This window comes from Phyllostomus discolor, chromosome 4 (assembly GCF_004126475.2).
Source record: "Phyllostomus discolor isolate MPI-MPIP mPhyDis1 chromosome 4, mPhyDis1.pri.v3, whole genome shotgun sequence".
NCBI lineage: Eukaryota > Metazoa > Chordata > Mammalia > Chiroptera > Phyllostomidae > Phyllostomus > Phyllostomus discolor.
Window position 1 is genome coordinate 51,643,201 of NC_040906.2, and position 22,221 is coordinate 51,665,421.

A 22,221-nucleotide genomic window follows, 5' to 3' on the forward strand; every position below is an offset into this window, starting at 1 on the left:
GTAGTTTTCTGTGTATTTTTCTTGCCTGGGGTTTGCTGTGATTCTTGGATTAATGGTTGCCTTTTTAAAAAAAAATCAGATTTGGATAAATTTGGGGCATTATTTCTTCAGTTTTTTCCTTATTCACTCCTTCTCAATTTATGGCTCTTTAATTTACGTGTTTCTTAGACCAATTTGTATTATCCCATAGGTTACCAAGATTTGTACTTTCTTTCTTCTCTCTGTTCTTCTGTTTGAACAATTTATACACCTTAAGTTTTTAAGTTTACTGACCCTTTCATTCTGTGGTATCTATTAGCTGTTAAGCCAACCCAATTAATTTATAATTTCATAATTGGATATGGGTTAGTTCTGGAATTTTCTCCTAATTGCTTCCACTTCTTTGCTGAGGTGTCTGCATCTGTTTATTCATCCTGTCCATGACTTCCTTTAAATCTTTGAACATATTTTGAAAAGCCGTTTTAAAGTCCTTGTATACTAATTCCAGCATTTGGGTTTCTCTGAGTCTGTGTTTGACTGCCTTTTCTGGTAACAGGGGTCATGTTTTTCTGTCCCTTCACATGCTTATAGTTTTAATAGTAGGGTGGGCATTATAGATGATATCTTGTATGAATCTGGATTATGTTGTCGTTCTTTAAGATTGACATATTTTCTGGCAAGTGGTTAAAGTACTGCCAATTCTTGGTCGGGTCACGTTTAATTTGAGGTGTTGTTAGGGTGATGCTATTTTGGTATTGTTCTGACTATAGTATGACTCTTATTCCATGGCATGGCATTCCTGGGGTCTTAACTGCATGCCTGAGGTATTCAGAAAGATCTCTCCATTCTCCCTTAGCCAGAACTCTTGTATCTCCAAGAACGGCACCGCCTGTGTCCAGTCAGCTCTCTCTTTCCACCATCGCCCCAGAATCCTGTTCATAGGCCCCGTGGAGTCTGTCCTGTGGGTGAACAGCCACCACTAGCTAAAAACCTTAGGAGAACTCTTGCAGGCTTCAAGGGCCTTCTACTCTGTCTGGCTTCCTCTCCTTCAACATTCTGCTGTACAAAGTCTCACCACCTTCTCAAGGCACAAAACTGCCGCTCCGTCAGACAGCTACTCTCTGCCCAGACTCCACTTCTGCACTCCAGTCTAGAATGTATCCCAGGCAGACAGCAGGGCGAGTGAGGAGACTGACCTTTTGTGTTTCTCTTCTCTTAAGTATCACAGTCCTACACTGTCTGAAATGTAGTCCAGTGCCTAAAAACGGTTGCTTTATATACTTTATCCAGTCTCACCATTGCTTATGGCAGGAGGGTAAGCCCATTACCAGTACACTGTCAGGGCCAAAATCACAAGTCCTACATAGAAGTTTTAAATCAGAATTATGAAGATTTTGTAGCTATGCAGAAAAATGTGTATTTGTATATATACAAATATAGGAAGGGAATTTGAAAAGCTAACTTAGGTTATTAGAATACCTAAATGACAGGCAAGACTTTTTATCTTTACAATTTTTTGTTATAACTATGTCATAAACATAAATTTATTATAGAATTAAGGATTATTGAAATAGTTTTAAGCTGAAACTAATAAACTCTATTTTTTCTTTTACCTAATATTTTATTTTTAATTCACTAGTCATCTAATACATTTGTTAAAGTTGTCTTTAAATTTTGTTGTATAATGAGATTTTTACATATGCAATAAATGACAAAAACAGAAAAACATTCTACCCACACAGCTTACACTGGGTGATTGGTTTACATCTGATTGTTAAAATTATAGAGGAAGTGACATCACATTCAGAAGAATTGTCTATAGGTAGAATCCTTAATACATTAGCATTCAAGGTAAACAACTAATATGTGTGTTTTAACATTTCCAAAGCAAGACAAATGCACAATTATTTATGCTGTTATAGCCATCAACTTAAAGCTAAAGTAAGGAATCATCATTGAAGTACATCATTCTCATAAAGGAATAGGAAATACACACACATACACACACATGAACTGAAGTCATAGTATAACCGAGCAGATAGGGGCCCGTCCACAATGGCACCTTGGTGAATGACCCAACAATCAGTATTGGAAGGAACAGGTCTTTATTTACGATATTCTAACTCTGGGGACTCTGGGAGCACTTCAGCTCAGAACCCACCTTTCCCATGAGGCCCAGCACCTCCCTTGTTCCCCAAAAGGCTGTAAGCCAGAAACGCCAAAAGTTCCCCATGTTCTTATCTTTTTTCAAAGATTTTATTTATTTTTTTTTTAGGAAGCGGGGAAGGAAGGAAGAAAGAGAGGGAGAGAAACATCAATGTGTGGTTGCCTCTCACATGCCCTCAACTGGGGACCTGCCTGCAACCCAGGCATATGCCCTGACTGGGAATCAAACCAGTGACCCTTTGGTCCTCAGGCTGGCACTCAATCCACTGAGTCACACCAGCCTGGGGCCCATGTTCTGTTCTTAAGCCAGCTGCACAAACAGTTCTCTAGTCCCTCTGGAAGGTACCAATGTCGCCATCCTTACACATCAGTTCTCTTCTTCAGGATCTGGGGTACATTGTCATCAGTCTTTGTGTTATAGTGCAGTAAAGTATGTGTTGTATTACACTGGATCATGGCGAAGTCCAGGAAAGGCACAAGTCTCAAGAGTCCAGAAAGAGTTCAGGTTTGCATGGCAGCAGGTCAGCATCTCACAAGGCCAAGTCCTTGGTGGCTTCAGAGGCAGCTAGAGCAGGCACGATCAGAGCAGCAACATGTCTCCTCCCCCACTACACCAGGCCACATGGCCAGATCCTGGCTACAAACTACACAGTTGCTTGCTTACTTCTCCCTCTTATATGGCTGCTACATCACTCCTCCCTCATGACCCTCCTACCCTCTTCCGAGCCGCATGGCTGAATCCCTACAAAGTGCATAGCTGCTACTTCATTACCAACAACATGGCTCCTGCCTCACTCCCCACCCTTAGTTTCAAATCCTGGTCTGGAGCCTCCTGCATGACCTCATCTCCAACTCCTCCCACTATGAGCGACATTTGCCAGATTTCCCTGTATAGTTTACATTCATTCGGCTGCCATTCCCAGCCAGGGCAAGAGTGACTCAGTGACCCAGGGGACGCGCCTCCCTGGCTATGTCATGAGTCAAGATACACCCTTAAAGTCATGTCCACCTAGTCCCAAAGTGGCAGCGCAGCTATTAACACAGCTATTAAACTAGCAGCGGAGTTGCTGTAGATATGCAAAGTATCTTAATCCTGTCATCCCCTTTCCCTCATCCCCCAACCAAGGTTTGTGGGGGGGATTATTCTAACTCTATACCTCATTACAATTCTCCCCTTTCAGATATTGGACCCTCTTTAATCTTATAAAGGACAATGGGAGAAAGTCTTGAAATCTTCTGGAGCTACTTCCTGCTGGCCATAGCTACGATCCTATCTACTCTTGGACCCAGGGATCCCTAGCAGAGTGGGGGTGTGGAGCAGAAAGTGGCCTTCACATGTAGGGAAGGACCCTGCAGCGTGCAGGTCAGTTGGCTGTCCCTAGAGGATGGCATGCTCGGTGTCCACGGGTGGGCATTCCTCAACGTGTTGACATCCTTGTCATATTCTGGAGGCAAGAGATTTGGCAAGAGGGTTAGAAGGCACAAGTAAATCCATAACTACTAAATGACAAAGGCAGGGACCAATTCTACAATGGCCTACATTAGGAAGAGTGGCTCATCTAGAGGAAGGTGTGCAAGGCATGTCACACCTATCCAAAGCCATTTTGCTCACTATACTTAGCTGGGCTGAGGGGGATATTTTAGGATTCCCCCCTTTTTGATTTCTGGGCCCTTTCTGTCCAAGCCATTAGGGTAGATAAGGGAACCAGTTTTAAAGTGAAGCCCACAGGAGGCCCCATACTTCACCAACCCAACCACTTAGTTCAGTCAAACTGTTGAGTCTCAGGAGGTGATGCTGCAGATGGGCTTCTTAAGTGAGACCTACACTGTATAAACAACCACTCATGTAGTGAGATTATAGGCTTATGCCCTATGAAAAGAGGAGGAAGAACACATGTTAATTCACACAACAACCCACAAACCAGTCTCTGAGTTTGCAAGACTGTCTTTTGGGAAGGCATCCAGTTGCAAGGCCTTTGCTGGCGTGACATTTAACAGTGACAATTTGACAGATCCTTCTTGCCTGTAAATTGAGCATCTCTGGTGATGTCACAATCCCAGTCTCAACTTCCAAATGCAAACAAACTTTGAAGACAGTTAGCTGCACTAGTCCAGTATCCACCACTGAGCATTGTGGTTTTCCTTGAATCACGATTTTTCTCCCCAGGATCACCCTCATTGTCATTAAAGGGACTGCATTAAGTCCAGTTTTAATTTTGCCTGTTTGTTTGCATAAACACAACCACAGCAGTAATTGATCACATATGATGTTTAAGTCAGCTTTGCTGGACTTTACACAAGGAACATTTAGACTGATTCTTCAGCCCACCCTTCGGGGCACAGAAGCTGAGCCACACCCACCTGCCATCTGGCCTCACTTGTACCACCCACTTCTCTTAAGTCTTAAGGTTTCCATTGTGCCTTATAATTCTTCCCAGCCATCTTTTAGGAAAGCAACCTTCATGCCTTCCCTGGAAAGACTGCCACGAACCACATAACCAGTCAAGGGACCGGGCTTTGTCTTGTGTGCTATCACTAGCTTTGAAAGTCAATCCTGGTTCTTCGGGGTGTTTTGGAGACACCCAGAGCCCAGGCACGCCTCCTTCAGGCATGACATTCTAGTCAAAGTCTTGGTTGACAAAGTCACCATTGGCAACTGGTCTCTGGTTTTATGGAAAGAAACCTTGTATCATCACTTATTCCTTCAGAATGCCAAATTCTGGGTCAGGGATGGAGAAAAATGTAAAGTGTGAAGGAAAGTCCTTGTCCTTCAAAACTGCATTTCCACATATCATATCTACCATTACTAAAACCATACAATTTCTCTCCAAAACTTTCATAAACTTCCACAACCTTCTATATCCCTTTTACAAACCTTCTTACCCATTCGGATTCACTAAATTTCATTTTTATCCCTTAAGTTTTCCCTTGTTCATGTTCTCACATTGTGTAAAGTTTTAACTCCTCCTGGGAAACCTCAATTTCCTTCCAGAACAAACAGCAAAATTCAAAACAAAAACAGAGTCCCAAAAGAAGGGGGACTAGAGTAGCTTTAGGACCTTGTCTCTGTCCTTACCAGTCAGCTGGCGTACTTGCCAGCATTCCACGGCACCTCACTGCAATGTAGAGACACCCCCTCACAGGGACATGCCCTCTCAGGCCTGGTCTCTGGGCAGAGACATGCTCACTCTGCCCCAGGCTGGCACATTCATCAGCATCCCAAATGACCCATCCTGGTGCTGCATGGCAAAGGTATTCTCCCCAGCCAGTTACAGACAACCTGTCCTAGGTCTCACTGGCCAAAAAAGCAGAGACAGAGATTCCTGGTGAACCCAAAACAGCAAGGTTCAAACCAGGAGCCCACATGATCAGAAACCAAGCAAATAAAGAATAACTACACCCAAGAGCTGAAGTTTCCTTTCCTTCAGGTGTAAAACTTCCACAACCTTTCCATTTATCTTTACCCATTCAGATTTATCCATATATGCTTTCAATCCTTGTTCTTTTCCACACTGGGAAGAGCTATATTCAAACGCAGTATCTGGCAACTTAAAGTCCCTAGCTTTACAAGCACATGCATAAAGTACAAGAAACACTGTCACTCTTAGATGCCAATTCATGGCCCTCAAAACCAGGGCCGTCCCCATCAGACCCCAGGTCACGGCCTTCAGGACCAGAGCCATCCCTATCAGAACACAGCTGCACAGGAACCCGTCTGGTGCAGTTCCCACATGGCAGCAGCACATAGCCTGGAGAGCACACGCAGCCACCACCTTGCCTACTTCCAATATGGTGGAGTAGCCACATGCTATACCCAAGATAGTGGAGTGCCCCCTTGACTCAGCCTCCATGGTGGAGCATTCAGGTGATTTACCCAAAGTGGCAGTGCACCCATGCATCTTAATTTCCAAACCCCAACATGTGTGCAGGCTCGGTTCACAAAGCCAAGGGGCTCCCTTCCTCCCTAAACCTGCTCCTTTACACCATTCTGGCATTCCTGGAGACCAGCATCTTGAGCTGGGATGCAAGGCAGTTCCCTGAGCTTGGGAAATCCCCACAGCCATGCTAAAGGGATTGTGGGTATGGCCTATGTGGCTGGAACCTGAGTACAGGTTCCTGTAGTCCCATCTGGGCTTGCCAAAACTCTTTGTGCAGCTGGCTTACGGTAAGAATGTGGGGAACTATTGGGTTTGCTTTTGGTTTATAAGGGAACAAGGGAAGTGCTGGGTCTCGTGGGAAAACAGGGCTCTGAGCAGAAGTGCTCTGAGTGCCCGCAGCATTGGAATATTGTATATAAAGACCTGTTCCTTCCAATACTGATTGTTGGGTCATGCACCAAGGCACCACGTGAACAGTCCCCAGTCTGCTCGGTTACAATAGGACTTACGACAACCACAAAATTATAAGCCTAATTTCACCAATCATTTTATGAAAATTTCTTACTCAAAAATCCTTTTATTTTTGATATCTCTCAAATTCAAGTTTTAAAAAAATCAGTATATTTAATAATATTCTCTGCTCAATTCTCTTTTTTTACTTTTTTATGTTTTTTTAAGAAAACATATTCTCCTTTTTAATATAAAGGTTGCTGGGTTTCCTTTCCCCCAAGGAGAGTGATGTAAAGGTTTAATGACCATTGTTATATGCCTTAAACATACAGTATTGTTTTCATGTAAATATAGCTTTTTTTAATCCTCACCCAAGGGTATATTTTTTCATTGCTTTTTAGAGAGACAGGAAGAGAGAGAGAAAGGGAGAGAAAGAAATACCAGTTCGAGAGAGAAGCATCGATTGTTTGCCTCCTGTACGAGCTTGGACCTGGATCATGCATGCCCAGACTGGGGACTGTATGCACCCCAGACCTGGGATCAAACCTGCAGTCTAGGTATGTGCCCAGGCTGGGAATCAAACCATAACCTATTGGTTACGGGACAGGACCACGCTCCAACCAACTGAGCCACACCAGCCAGGCCTGTAAAGTAGTTTTAAAAAAATTCTCTCTAGTTGAAGCAGCTTTATAATAGTAAGGAAATTTTAATACAGTAATCTCTTAATTCCACTATTCTAACATAACTCATTTCACCCAATATGTATATAACTTTATATAGCCGTGATTGTAATACATATATAATTTTGGAATCTGCTATTTTAACCTGATGTTATTTCATAAACATTTTTCCACATTGTTATATAACCTTTATATTTATCATTGTAAATGTCTGTATGTTACTCCCTTGAGTCACCATAATTTTTTCATTACCCTATCACTAAGGTTGTTTTCAATTTTTTGCTGTCATTTTTGGTATCCCAGTGAATACCATGGTTCAGACACTTCTCTGTGTGGAACTGCTCTGTTCTTTGGAGTCACTTTGTGACATTAAATTCCCAGAAGGGCAATTCATAGGTCAAACGGTGTAAGCCATTCTTTTTTCTTGGGTAGTGGTAGTGGTGTCTGTTGTTAAATGCCTGATTATTTTCAGTTCGTTTGTTAGTTATTTGTTTCTATGCCTAAATTCTATTGCAGTTGTATTTATTACTTATAAACTTGAGTGATTCTTATTGCCGTCTGTTGGGGTTTGGTATACATGAATTAGACTTCTCTGATGTAAAAACTGCCATAAAGCTGCAGGTCTGCAGGAAGTCCCATAAATACAGTAGGAACGTTTTATAGTGTCAGTGGGGCTTCCGTGACTGTACAGTGGAAAATCTGTTCTGCAGTGGCTTCGGGTGTAATATTACCCGCACTTAGCAGTTAAGAAAATGAAGCAACATAAAGAACAGTGTAAGGAAGTTAGTTAGAGCAATTTAAGAAATAACTAAATCTACTAAATACTCAGGAAGAAGCAAGTTAAACTAACAGTTTAAAACATGCTTAAAGCTAAAGACCACCTACACTCTCATTGTCTCAGAGCTTGATTCTTTACAGGGAAATTAATTGTTTTCTTTTCTTGTCTATGTGTTGTAGAAGGTTACAGAGGAGAGACTTATCCCCAGCCCTAAAAATAATACCTTTTAAATAAATGATTTGTCCTTTTTCATAGTATTCTATGTACAGAGGGGGGAAGTAGGTTTACAGTTGTGAGTACATGAAACAGAGTTTATTCTTCTTATTATTTATTAATTACTGTAGTATTTTTCATATGAACAACTGTAAACCTACTTTTCCCCCACCCTGTCTATTTACATGTACAGAATACTAAGTATATAGTTACCAGCTCAGAGTTATTTATGTGATTGCTCATATGTATTAAAATAAGTCAAAACAAAATCTATTCTAATCTTATTAAAGCAAGCAATAAAGCTGCTTAGTAATTATTTGGGTTATAAAAAATTAGGTTTTATTTAAAATAATGTTGGTTAAAGTTTCATCTGTGAAACTGCGTTTTACATTATATCATTTGCTTTTCCAGGGGACTTCAGTATACCAGTGTTAATTCTTTCTAAAGAAAGCAGTTTCTTAGCTTTTGCTGGTATATTTATAGGTGGTTCACTGGGATACACTCTCTCATATCTGATTGCACACACATTACTTAAAATAGTACCAAGTTTATCATCATTCTACCCAAAATAACTCAATATTCTGTCATTATTACCCCTAGTTTCTTTTCTTAAATCCCCATCCAAGGATATATTTGTAGATTTTTTTATAGAGACAGATAAGCATTGATGTGAGAAACATCAGTCCTAGGTATGTGCCCCGACCAGGGATCGAACCTGCAACATTGTGGTGCGTGGGACCATTCTCCTACCAACTGAGCCACCTGGCCAGGGTCCCAGTTTTCTTGATACTCAAGTTTTGAGACCTTGAATTCATTTCTGACTCTTATTCTACTCCCACAACATCTATTTAATCTCTAGGACATAACAGGGTTTTGTTTTCCACAGTGTCTCTCCTTCCACTTTTTCTTTCTGTATTCTATTGCCACCACATTAGTCCTGGGACTCAGTGCTCCCAGATCACTGCACCAGTCTTCTAATGGGCCTCCCTCCAGTCCCTCTTCAACACATTGTTCGTGCACACTACTAAGCTGTTCACACTTGAGGTCCTCTGACTCTGACCACACCCAGCTCCTAACTTCATCTGCAATTATACCCAAGAGAACCAATCAAAATGAGTTTTTTTATTGTTTCTTGTGTAAACTGTCTATACTCTTGGCTTCATACACATGTCAGTTAATTTTTATCAATTGCCATAATGATTCATATCAGGAATTTGATCATTTACCCCTTTCTCCTCAATGAGATAGCTACAGGTATCATATGATATTAATGTTAGTGATTTTTTACAATTATCAATAAGCTAATAGAACTTGAATTTTTGAGTATGTGATTTCATTATTGCTTAGAAAGTAATGGTTTAGACTTCCAGCAAGATGGAGGAATAGGTGGATACACCGTACCTCCTCGCACAACCAAGAACAGAACAACAATAATTTACAACAATGATTTGCAGTCAAAATATCAGAACTGTCAGAGGATTTATCTAAATGGAAGTCGGACAGCCAAGAAGTTGAAGTAGATCCGTACATCCAGACTGGTAGGGGACGACAAGCCAAGGGGGCGCGGGGTTGGCGCGGGTCGCCGGCACACGTAGATCGGGGGAAATTTGGCACAAAATCGGTGCCACAGCAATCCGCGGCGCAAGAGCGCAGCAGTGCAGCGGTGATCCCTGAGTACACAAGCAGCGGCTGGGGGAATCAGTGAGGCAGCGATTGTGGACCAGGGCAGAGCTCATGGCCCAGAAGCCCAGGGAAGTGTCTGACTCCAGGAGAACGAAACTGTGGCCATTGATCCCTCCTGTCCCCACTCCCGCCCCTGCCCCCACATATAACGTCACAATCTAGCGACTGGGGCGCCCAGCCCCGGTGAACACCTAAGGCTCCGCCCCCCACCATAACAAGAGCGACCAGACCGGAGAATAAAATAAATAAATAAAATAATAGGAGAGATAGGGAAAGACATAAGACATGTTTCCAGCAGAACAGATCAGTCCCCCAGGACTCATCCTTTTGAGTGACCAAGAAATAGCCAATCTATCAGATGCACAGTTCAAAACACTGGTGATCAGGAAGCTCATGGAACTGGTTGATTTTGGATGCAAATTACATGAAAAAAATGCAGATTACCATAAAAGGGATGCAGGAAGATATACGGAGAAGAGCCACTAGTGAAAGGAAGGAATCTGAGTCTCAAAACAATACAGTGGACCAGAAGGAAGATAGAATCAACCAAGCAGGAAAGCATGATGAAATAAGAATTCAAAAAATCGAAGAAAAGCTTAAGACCATCGAGGACACCTTTAAACATTCCAACATCCGAATTATAGGGGTACCAGAAGGGGAGGACGAACAAGTGGAAAAGTTATTTGAACAAATAATAAAGGAGAACTTCCCCAAACTGGCAAAGGGAACAGTCTTCCAAGAAATCCAAGGAGCACAGAGAGCCCCAAAGAAGTTGGACCCAAGAAGAAACACACCAAGGCACATCATAATTACATTAGCCAAGGTAAAAATGAAGGAGAGAATCCTAGAAGCAGCAAGAGATAAGGGGACAGTAACCTACAAAGGAGTTCCCATCAGACTGTCAGCTGATTTCTCCAAAGAGACCTTACAGGCAAGAAGGGGCTGGAAAGAAATATTCCAAGTCATGAAAGACAAAGACCTACATCCCAGATTGCTCTATCCAGCAAAGCTCTCATTTAGAATGGAAGAGAAGATAAAGTGCTTTTCAGATAAGGTCAAATTAAAGGAGTTCATCATCACCAAGCCCTTACTTTATGAAATGCTAAAGGGACTTATCTAAGAAAAGAAGATAAAGAAAAGACATGTATAGTAAAAGGACAGCAAACTCACAATTATTAACAACCGCACCTAAAGCAAAACCAAAAGAAACTAAGTAAACAACTAGAATAGGAACAGAACCACAGAAATGGAGGGTACATGGGGGGCTAGCAGTAGGGGGGGGGGGGAGGCGAGAGGGGGAAAAGGTATAGAGAATAAGTAGCATAGAATGTAGGTTGAAAATAGATAGGGGGAGGGCAAGAATAGTACGGGAAATGTAGAAGCTAAAGAACTCATAAGTATGACACATGGACATGGACTAAAGGGGGGGAATGTGGGTGGGAGAGGGGGTACAGGGTGGAGGGGAGTGAAGGGGGAAATGGGACAACTGTAATAGCATAATCAATAAAATATATTAAAAAAAAGAAAGTAATGGTTTATTTCAGGAAATCACATCACTCACTATAGTTTTACCAGTTGCAAAAAGGAAATAAAAACTTTGTAAAAACAAAATAAAAAAGTCACCTCTTTGTAAAAATATGCTGCTTTTATTCCAAGAAAGACTCTGTGTGTGTGTGTGTGTGTGTGTGTGTGTGGCAGAAAATAATATCTTCTCGTATAGGGAAAGTAAATTCTGAGGGAAGTGTTGGGTCTTAGAAAGGTGACCCTTTTGTATGCTCTATCAAGTAATCTATACTTTAAATAAAACCAATTATAGAATTAGGGTAGCCAATAAGAAGAGTCTGAAGTTACTTTAAAAACTGAGGATAAGTACAAAATATTTTACAACTATTGGAAAAAGAGCATTAAAAAACTATAAAGCATGCCCTGTTCATAAATTAACCAAAAAGCAAATGGAGTTAGCTGTAGAGTAAAATACAGTAAACCATACCAGCACCCAAATAATCATGCACCATAATACTGCTTCCAGGACATTCAGCAATTATGTCCAAAAGGTGGCTTGGGGCTTGTAACACAACCAGATTTAGACAAAGAAACCTTAGGAGTTCAGGGTTGTACCAGCACTTATCAGAAGGAACCTCTGAGGCAAAATATATTCAGTCATCATGGAATTAGTTTGTATCATTCGTCTTAGAGTAATGTAGAGTGACAGATGTATTCCCTGCCACCCTTTTCTGGTTTTTTCAATTATAAAGCATGTTTTACAATCATCTTATTTTTTGATAGGGATCATATGCAATGGTCAGAAGAAGAAGAAGCAGCGGCCAGAAAAAAAGTAGAGGAAAACTCGGCTGTGCGAGTCCTTCAGGAAGAGCAAGGTAGGCAACTCACTGTTGTAGCGCCTGGGTCCTGGCTCTTCTGTTTGTCCTTCTACTAATTCAATTCACACCTTAGTGTCTTTTCCTCCTTACTGGGTCATTACTTTGGACAGTTCTTTTCTTCTCCCTATGCCAATCTATGTGTTTCTTTGGGAGAATTCCCAGTTTTTCCACTGTAGTGGTACTAAAGCTAATGAAATTAATTATGTATTTACCTTGTTCTTGCTCTTTTGTTGTTGTTGTTGTCATATGGTTGCTTTTCTGGAAGAAACACACACATGGGTGACATTTCAAACAAGATATGGAAATATAACTTTAAAATTCTCCTCTTGCTATAAGTCTTTTTTGTGCATTTCACTTGTTAGGAAAGTTCTACAAATTAAAAACTTTGAGCAAAGAAGGTAAAGTCATATCAAAATGTTGCTGGTCTTTTAGGATAAACATAAATTTCCAATAAGGATTTAAGGTAGTTTTCTTGAAAGCCATTGATATTTAGAGTTTAACTTAGGTAAGGCCTTGCCAACCTTCAAAAATGGCTTCTAAAAAATTGATCTGTGGCCCTGGCTAGAGTGGCTCAGTGGATTGAGTTGCAGCCTGTGAACCAACCAGAAGGTCGCTGGTTCGATTCCCAGTCAGGGCACATGCCTGGGTTGCAGACCAGGTCCCCAGTTGGAAGCGTGCAAGAAGCAGGCAGTTGATATATCTCTCTTACATCAATGTTTTTCTCCCTCTTTTTCTTCCCCATTCCCTTTTCTCTATAAATAAATAAAGAAAGAAAATCTTTTTTAAAAAAATAGATCAATTTTTCACAAAAACAGAAAATATCTTGGTGAGGATGTATAGAAATGGGGACCCTTATGTATTGTTGGTGGAATGGTAAAATGGTACAACCTCTATGGAAAGCAGTATGGAAGCTCCTTTAAAAAAATCGAAAATGAAGCTACCATATGTGAACTAGCAACCTCACCTCTGGACATAAAAAAGAGAGAGAGAAAGAAAGAAAAACTTGAAAGCAGGGTCTTTAGAGATTATTTGCTCATCCATGTTCAGAGCAACACTATTCACACTAGGCAAAAGGTGGAAGCATCCCAAATGTCCATCAACAGATAAACTGAATAAGCAAAATGTGGTCTATACATACAGTGGATTATTATTATTCAGCCTTAAAAAGGAAGAAAACCCTATAAACCAGTCACAGAAGGGCAAATACTATATTGATTCCACTTATATGTGCTAACAAATGTAGTCAAATTCACAGAAACAGAAAGCAGAATGGTGGTTATGAAGGCCTGAGGGAAGGGGAAACACAAAATTGTTGTTTAATGGGTGTAAAGTTCCAGAATTGCAAGATGAAAAAGTTCCTTTACACATCTGTTTTACAACAGTGTGAATATACTTAACACTATTGGACTGTACACTTACAAATGATTGAGATGGTAAGTTTTATGTTAGGTGTTGTTTTAACCACAGTTTTTTAAAAAGCACCCCCCCACCCCCGCCCCCGCCAAATGGCCTCTGTCCTCACTACATTGCTGGGAAACTTGGCCAAACACCTACGTTCTCTAGATAGGATTTTTACCCTTATCTTTCTTAAAATCACTTCTTCTTTAAAACATCTTGGTTCTTTTTTCTTTTTAACAAATAGTTTATTGAAATGCCAAATACAGAAATTTATACAACTTATAAATTAATTCTCATAAAGCTCAATGATTTTTCCAAACACCCACATTTAGAAATAAAATATTACTAGTAACCCAGAAACTTCCTCGTGTTCCATCCCAATTACCACACTTCCCCCAGCCCCTCAGACCTCAAAGCAAGCAGCTGCTATTCTGGCTTCTAACACCACAGGTTAGTTTTGCCAGAACAGTTTGGTTCTGGTCATGACCATTTCTTAGTCACTCTTGTAGCAACAGTGTCCCTGTTAGACAGAGCGACTGTCGGCAAACTTTGGCCATGGGTCAAAACCAGCCCACTTCCCGTTCTTATAAAGTTTTATTGGGACACAGACATACTCATTTCTTTGCAGGCTTTCTATGGCTGCTTTTGAGCTATGTCTGCAGAGCTAAATAATGGCAACAGACCATATATAGCCCACAATGACTGTTTACTATCTGGCCCTTTACAGAAAAAGGTTGCCAACCCTGGAGACACAATTTTCAGGATAGATTGATCAGCTGTCCTGTGATTCCCTAGAGAAAGATGTTTACATTCCTCTGTGCAAGCCAAGCTTTGTGAAAATCACTAATCCCATCAGTAGTTAACTATTGTTCTAGTGACTTTACAATTGAGGAAACAGAGCTAATGAGACAGCCCTCATTGGCTGGCCGTGACCAGTGAAGGGGACAGAGCTGCCCTCTTACCCTCTGGCATCATTTGCTCTTCCTTAGAGCTCGTTCTCTTTTCTTATTCTAAGTCTGAGTGTGTACTGGGGGGCAGCCAAGAAAGAAGAGTACCTGATCCACGGAGGAACCGTTCTGTGTTTCTGAGCCCGGGCCATGCAGCCCGGAGTGGGATGTGGCCAGGGAGTGCTGGGGTTGGATTTGAGGGTGCATACCAGTGGCAGTTCTGCTTACAGATCAGCCAGCGTTGCATTCCTTTGCAGGAACTCTGTCACACTGTTTCTGAGGAAGTATAATTTTGCTTCTTTGCCAGCAGCTGCACAGACATATTTTCCACATTACTCAAGCTTCTGCGAGGGGCCACCTGGATGTGACAGAAAGAGTCAAGCCTAAACTGAATTAAAAGTTATCAGTCATCTTAATTCGTTTCCAGGAAGTTGAAAATTATACACAGTATATTTCCTGATAATTTGAAAAAACAAGGATTTTTTTCATGCTCCTTTGAATATTTCTGTTTAGAACATAAATACATGAGCTGTGCTGATAATGTTCCCTTACAGTGCTCTGCATGCTGCTGCCTATTTTGGCCTATTTATGTTAACAATGAACTTGAGTGAAGCTAATGAGAAGGTTATTTTAGGGCCTTGGAAACCGCAGTAAAGGAAAATGACAGTTCCCACAGAACCATAGTGTGACTGAAATAGAAAGGTGGTGACTGGGCTCTCTCTGAAGAAGCAGGAAAAGCAGGCTGGAGCAGACTGATGCTGCTGCTTTGAAGCATTTGCTTTGCTTATTAGCATGTCCAGTCTCTTTTTGAGCAAGTTTTCTGGCTGCTGTGGAGACACAGAACAAAAGATTCCATTTTAAAATGACTCAAAGTGATCAGGGTTTCTGCTGGGTCCCGTCTGTGTGTGTGCCCCCCCCCCCCCCCCCCCCCCCCCCCCCCCGCGCGCCCCTAACACTGCTCAGTGCGGTGGACTTCCTGCCTGCTGGGGAACAAGGAGAGGGACACACAGGGAGGGTGACTGGTTCATCACACTTAAGCAGGGTTGCACAGAGTAGCAGCTGGGGCTGCTGTGAGGGTGGCAAAGAAAGAACACTTCTGTTTCGAGAAACTTCAGTGACAGGACATTACAGTGAGAGTAAATCCTACCCAGCCACCCAGTCCAATCTCTGCCAGGGATCATAGAGATGCTAGTCTGCAGAAGCCCTAGGTGAGGCTTCTGACTTGTTATTTAATGTCTCTGATGAATATGGGTCAAGGGGAATAGATCTGTTTAAAAGCTCTACTCACAACCTTTGTGAAAACCCAAAGGAAGCTCTGACCCAGTTTTCCCTGCGCCTCTTTTAACCACCATCTCTTCCTACCTAGGAGAGAGAGACCTAAGTCATTAAGGGGGCCAGTTTTCTCCCATCACAGAGTATCCCATTAGCAGGTTATTATACAGCATGAGCACTGTTTATTGACTTTATCTCACTGACTTTAATGCCACTGGGAGGAAATAGTGGCTGTTCTCCCATGCTGGCCAACTCTCCAGCACATTTCTTTCAGTCTCTGTGTGTGTCAGTCAGTCTGTCCTGTCATTCCCATGTCCCATTTCTCACCCATTGTTTCAGTTGTTGGTAAGAATCCAAGTCAGGAAAACACCCTCACAATTCTGAAAATAAGAACTTATCCATCACAACTAATAGTCTTTTTTGCTATGAGATGGTTGACATTTCATTTTTGTGATTAAAATATATAGCATCCAGCTTTCATTTGCAGTATTTCTTTCAATTAGATGCCCAGATTAATGATTTTTAATTCCACATATCCTTTGGTAATTTCTTCTATATTTTATTATAGCTCATGTTTCTTTTAAAAGCAGGTTAATTTGAGAAATGGGCAAGATTCATTTGGCAGTTTTTGAGTTAACATGATTATATTTTATAATTTTCTAAAAACATCCCCAGTGTGTTATATCTCAGCTGGTTATTTAGCAAATGTAATGGGTTTTTAAATCTTAATAACAATGGCAGCTGTGATTTTTACTCTAAAATATCTTGGTAAATAACTACCTAGCTAGGATGAGTTACCTATGTCAAGCAAAATAGTAAAAGAATCCCACTATACCTTTCTTGTGAATACCTTACCACTTAAAGAGATATCCTATGTGAAAAATAAAAAGTAGCTAAAAGTTTTGTGTGCTGATAAATTTAGGGTATTGTTTACAAGCTTTGATTGTTTAAAATTTCACACAGTGCTCTTAGAAATGTACTTTTCATTTCATAACTTTAAAAGTTCTCCTTCATTAGACAGTGAACTTTGTGACATGTGGAAATTTCCAACTTTGAGAGCTCAGGTATTTGCGTAATTGATGTGCAAAAATAACTTTAAATTGCTTTTTGTTTCACAGCAACTTAGAATAAATTTTCATAATTCATATTAATCATATCATATATGTCAGATACATAAATGGTTTAATTCTTTTTCTAAGTTGTGATATTCAGTGTGATTCAGAGTGAATTCTGAATATTTAAGTATGGTTACTGTGTCATATTCCTTCTTCCCCTCAGCAGTTCTGTATTAATAAATGAATAATTGAGAAGTTGCTTCATCTGGCTGTGGTTAAACAGATCACTACATCCCTTTTGTTGCCACTGGCTTAGAGCAATTAATTCTGATATGGCAACCTACGAATGTGAAAGGAAAAAATGGTCCTCCAACAAAAATTGATCGTTAATAGACCTGTCTAGAAGGTCAGTTGGACAAGATAAACACGGGGCAGATTTCGTCACACTGTATTCTTTTTTCATTATTGGCGTGAACTTGAGATACAGTAACAGCAGGTTGAAACTAAATGTTTCACTCAAGGTCAAGAAAGTAACTCTTCAAAATCCCCTGTTATCACAGATACTCTTTCAGTTCAGGAAATCAAATCATACACTGAAGGTGTTTACATCGTCTCATAAACATAGTTGCGAGTTTGATTGAGCTCCTGTGGGGTCTCAGAAGCTGTCACACATTGCTGGGAAGTATGGAATTTCCAGAATTGACTGGAAGTAATGCTGAAAACACAACTTTAAAAAGGAAAAAAAGTGTCCAGACTGTTAACTTTTCCCCAGCCTGTCCTGGATGATGTTTCTGTTTTGTTTTTGTCCCAGGAACCTATCTATTCTCATAGAGCATTTTATGTTGCCATTGCTCACCTCGGTTTCATCATATAACCTTGCATAATTTATATCTTATATAATTCAAATGAGGTTTAATTAATTCTGTATTTCTGACCTGTTTTCATTAAGATTCACTCCAGTTGACAAAGTTTTAATCTTAAGTTGATGTTTCATAATAAGAAGAAAATACAGAATAAAAAAAGCAGAGGTTAATTTCCAACAGCATGGGTGGACCTACAGGGTATTCTGCTAAGTGAAATAAGTCAGAGAAAGACAAATACCATATAACATCACTTATACATATGTGGACTCTGAAGAACAAAGTAAACGAACATACAAAATTGAAACAGATGCCGAAGACAAGCTGATGGAGGCCAGAGGGGAGGGGTGTTGTGGGGTGAGGTGAAATAAAGTGGTGAGATTGAAAAATACAGATTGGTAGTTACAGAGCAGTCATGGGGATGTAAGGTAAAGCATAGGGAATTTGGTTAACAGTATTGTAATAACTGTCTGTGGTGCCAGGTTGGCACTTGAACTATCGGAGGCAGCACTTTGTAACCTGTACGAATGTCTGTGCACTGTCTGTACACCTGAAACTAATACAAAATAGTTTGAATACAAAAATAAAAATAAAGTGTCAGAAGAAACCTGAAAACAGTTATTTTCAGAGATATTTTGGAGGGGGTTACTGTGCTGTGTTAGGAAGGCAATGTGGTGTAATGGTGTTAAGAGCATGAGTTTTACAGTTTAATAGACTTGGTCTGAGTCCCAGCTCTGCTGGCCCTTGGGAAAAATTTTTTAACCCCTTTGACCTTGAATTTGTTTGTAAGTTGGAATAATAGTATGTCCATTTGAGAGGTATTATTAGGGTTAAATGAGAAGAAAAATTCAAGGAAGGCATTGGACAAAGTGCCTGGCACATAAGCTACACTTAATATGTGTTAATATAATTGTTATTTTCAATGATGTTATTGGTGTAATGATTTATGTAATTGTTTAACGGGTTTTTTTCTCCTAATTCATGAGTAGGAAATACTTGAAAAAGGCTTGGAAGTGTCTACATTCGCAGACATTGACCATCATCTTCTGGTAGTCATCAGACCCCGTTTAAAGATTTTGTGGGCCAGGGCTGAATTTACACACTTGGTATATTTGGTATCTGAACCAGATTCCAGTCACCTACGGCAGATTCATTTTCTCTTTAAATTGTAGAAATCAAAACAGTAATATAGGCTCATATTTGTAACAGCAGTCTTATCCAAGATTTTGTAGTTTGTAGAACTGATAATGTAATGTTCTCTATAAGTTCGTGGGGTTTAATAGGAATGTACACAGATTTTTTAGAGCTTGAATATAGAGTTACATTCAACTCCTCATCAAATGAAGAAACCATGTAGGCAAGTTGAATGAAGAATCAACTAAGTTTCTTTCCCTTTGTGTAAGATATAGATAAAACTTTGCAAAAGGAAGGACTACATAATAATTATTAAATTGTTATTACTCCAAATTTTCATCTGATGTAATATATGAGTGTAAGATAGATTTTTGAGTTGCAGTCAGTGTAGAGACCATTCTGTGTGAATGTTGTCTCATTATTATTTTTTAAATTTTAATATTTGTATAAGGTTACTCTGTTTTGACCTGCCTAGTTTTCTTGGTCATGGTTCGTTGGGTATTTGAGATATTTCCCACTTCTTCCTCTTATAAATAGCACTACTATGAATATCTTTTCTTTCAAGTTACTCCTCTGCTGTCTACCTCCCTACCCCCAATTAATTCCTAGGGGAATATTCTGCAAATTAATCAAGGTATGTTTTACATTCTATTTATTGATAGTTAGGTTCAAACTCACTTCACAAGTAGCTTGCTATTAGAAATGCAAGTACTATGGATTTGACTAAATGTAGGTCTTTTTAGGTGGTTGCTTTTTATAAGCAGGAAAACCTTCTACCAGCACAGAGTAAGTTACAAAGAGAGTTTTTAAGGTAAAAGGAAAAATATAAGGTACAAGAAGACCCTAGGGAAATTAGGTAGCTCCTACTTCCTCCTGAGTCTGATTTTCAGAATGTTTTGTTTTCTTTGTATATCAGGTACACTCCAAGTTTCAAAAGTAGGTAGGACTATTGTGAAGATCAATATGTAGCAGTTTTAGATTAATCGTAAATAGGCTTCCTTCCTTTAGTGCGGGTATGAGTATGTCTTAGACCTCAACATCACATAATCCTTTTGTTACAGAAATCTACTTTCATTTTGCAGACCTTAAATACAGATGGGAGTTTCTGTCTTTATAGCAGTCCTGCTGCCAGATACAGTTCAGCCTTGATGGGAAGGAAGTCTTGTGGCCAAATGGGTGGAGATCCATGGTACAAGGCCATAAAGATAAAAATGGAAAAAAAAGAAAAAACAAGGGCATCGGACACGGCTCTGTAACAAAGATAAGCGCTATTATTGGCGTTGCTTGTTCTGAGGGTAGGGACCTCTCTAAACTTGTGAAAGCAATGAGTTTGTTATTTTTAGTTTTAGTTTGGTTTAATTTGTTTTTGGTTTACAGTAATTGCACACAGATCAAACTTCAAATGAAAATTAGGAAACCACTAAGTTCCCCTATTTTTGGGCAGCCAGTATTACTAATTAGGTGATTATCCTTCCCAAACTATTCTGTACAGACAGAAGTAAATATGTATATATACATGCATGTGCATTTCTGTGTATGCACACACACATTTTTTCTTTTTCTTTTTTCTGTAACCAATGGTGCATCATAACATACTGTTCTACACTTTGCTTTTTCACCTAACATTGAATCTTGGAAATTCTATATCAGTAGGTGTTTTTATTCTTTTGAAGCACTTTAAAAATATCATGTGCCTACATTGGTGAAAGTAATTCTTAAGCCGTAGATTAGGCCCTAGGGAGTAGGCCTGGTACATAACAGTATCCAAGAAATGTTTGTTGAATGAGTGAGTGAGGGAGTCAGTGAATTATTTTGTTAATTTAAGGTACAAATAGAAAGAGGCAGAAAGCTAAGAATTCCCTCAAGTTTTGAGATTCTTGACCTAACCCTGACCCTGGGATCCAGTGAAATCTAAGGGATAACATCACAAAAGGTATATCTCTTTTAAAAAGCCATGAGAAATTCTCTTTAAGGCTTCATGTAGGGAGATGTCGTTAGGAAGAGATGCTTCTGGAGGTGGGGGAAGAATGGAGGTATGGGATGGCCCCTAGATTCCAGAAGCCAGGATACATATTACACAGTGTCCCAGTTCTGCTGTGATGGGACTCCAGGCCCTGGGGCTGAGTTCATTTATTCTATGCTGTTTTTCTTCCAGTGCAAAACAAGGGTATTGGAGTAGAGTATTTCAATGGGCCATTCTAGCTCTAAGATTATGTAATGTATAATACCACAATTTCCTGTCTGATTACCAACTTGCACACACATTGTGTTGAACCTGCATTTACATAGATAAAAAATGAGGTGTCCTTTCTCTAAGATAATAAAGAGCCTTATAGGTTATTGGTAAAAATGTGATTATGAAGATTCCAAGATTAGACTGTTGAAAGGTGTTTGCAATAATTATATTCCTCACAAAAACCTACTGGCCAAACTATTGAGACAGAAACAGATGAACTAAATACCCCACACATTGATACACTTTGAGAGAATTAATACTCTGTAGTTTTAACCTTTAAAAGTTAAAAAAATCAGATAATTATAATATTAAAGTTATTCCATAGTAAACATAGTTGTTATAAATGATAAATAATGCATATAATATACTTAACAGATTTAACTATTAAGTACATCTTGCTATTAAAATAACTAATAGTATCATTCATAGTAAAATAATTTTTTTCTCTTTATTTTAGTTAAGTATGAGAGTGAAGCTAATAAATATTGGGATACATTTTACAAGATTCATAAGAATAAGTTTTTCAAGGATCGAAATTGGCTGTTGAGGGAATTTCCTGAAATTCTTCCAGTTGCTCAACAAACTGAAGAGAAGACAAAAGAATTGTCATGGGACCATGTAAAAACTGATGCTGCAAATTGTTTCTCGAGAAAGCACTGTCCTGTGCCTGAAGAAAGAAATTGTAAGGAAAGTTCTACCTTGTCAGATGGTCAAAGTGAGGCGGAATCTGATTTTTCCAACCTCGGCCCTGAAGCACACAGAAAAGGACCCCTGGAGACTGAGTCTTTTCCTGGTAGCAGAGCCACATTCCGGATCCTGGAGGTACTGCCCTGTGCTGTAGGGCAAAGACGGGAGGTGGCGAATAGCCTTCAAGTGCACATTCCATATCACTTTATTAGTGATCCAGGCTTTTTTCAGGGGAGAATGATCAAATCTAACTAAATAAATTTTCAGGATATTTTTGTGCATAAACAAATTTAAGGAACTCTTATCTTTAATGAGTCAGGTGTTAAGTGTGTGATATTAATTTTTTTTACTTTGTCAGTTTTAATATCTAACTTGAAGGCAGTTTTAAATACCAATAAAGTTTTGGCCTTAACTTCCATCATCT

General features: G+C 39.8%; 1 protein-coding gene across 3 annotated transcripts in view; it reads left to right on the top strand.

Annotated features, from left to right (window-relative positions):
- Positions 1–22,221, top strand: part of METTL8 (methyltransferase like 8) — a 76,424-nt gene that overhangs the window by 39,673 nt on the left and 14,530 nt on the right. For 2 of the 3 annotated variants that reach the window (XM_028509439.2, XM_036023298.1), the window contains 2 exons: positions 12,114–12,205; positions 21,568–21,932. In XM_028509439.2, the coding sequence (XP_028365240.1) occupies positions 12,114–12,205; positions 21,568–21,932 (457 nt within the window). Of the gene's footprint in view, positions 1–12,113; positions 12,206–19,871; positions 20,170–21,567; positions 21,933–22,221 lie in introns of those variants that run through there. The other variant, XM_036023299.1, reaches the window with a different exon arrangement.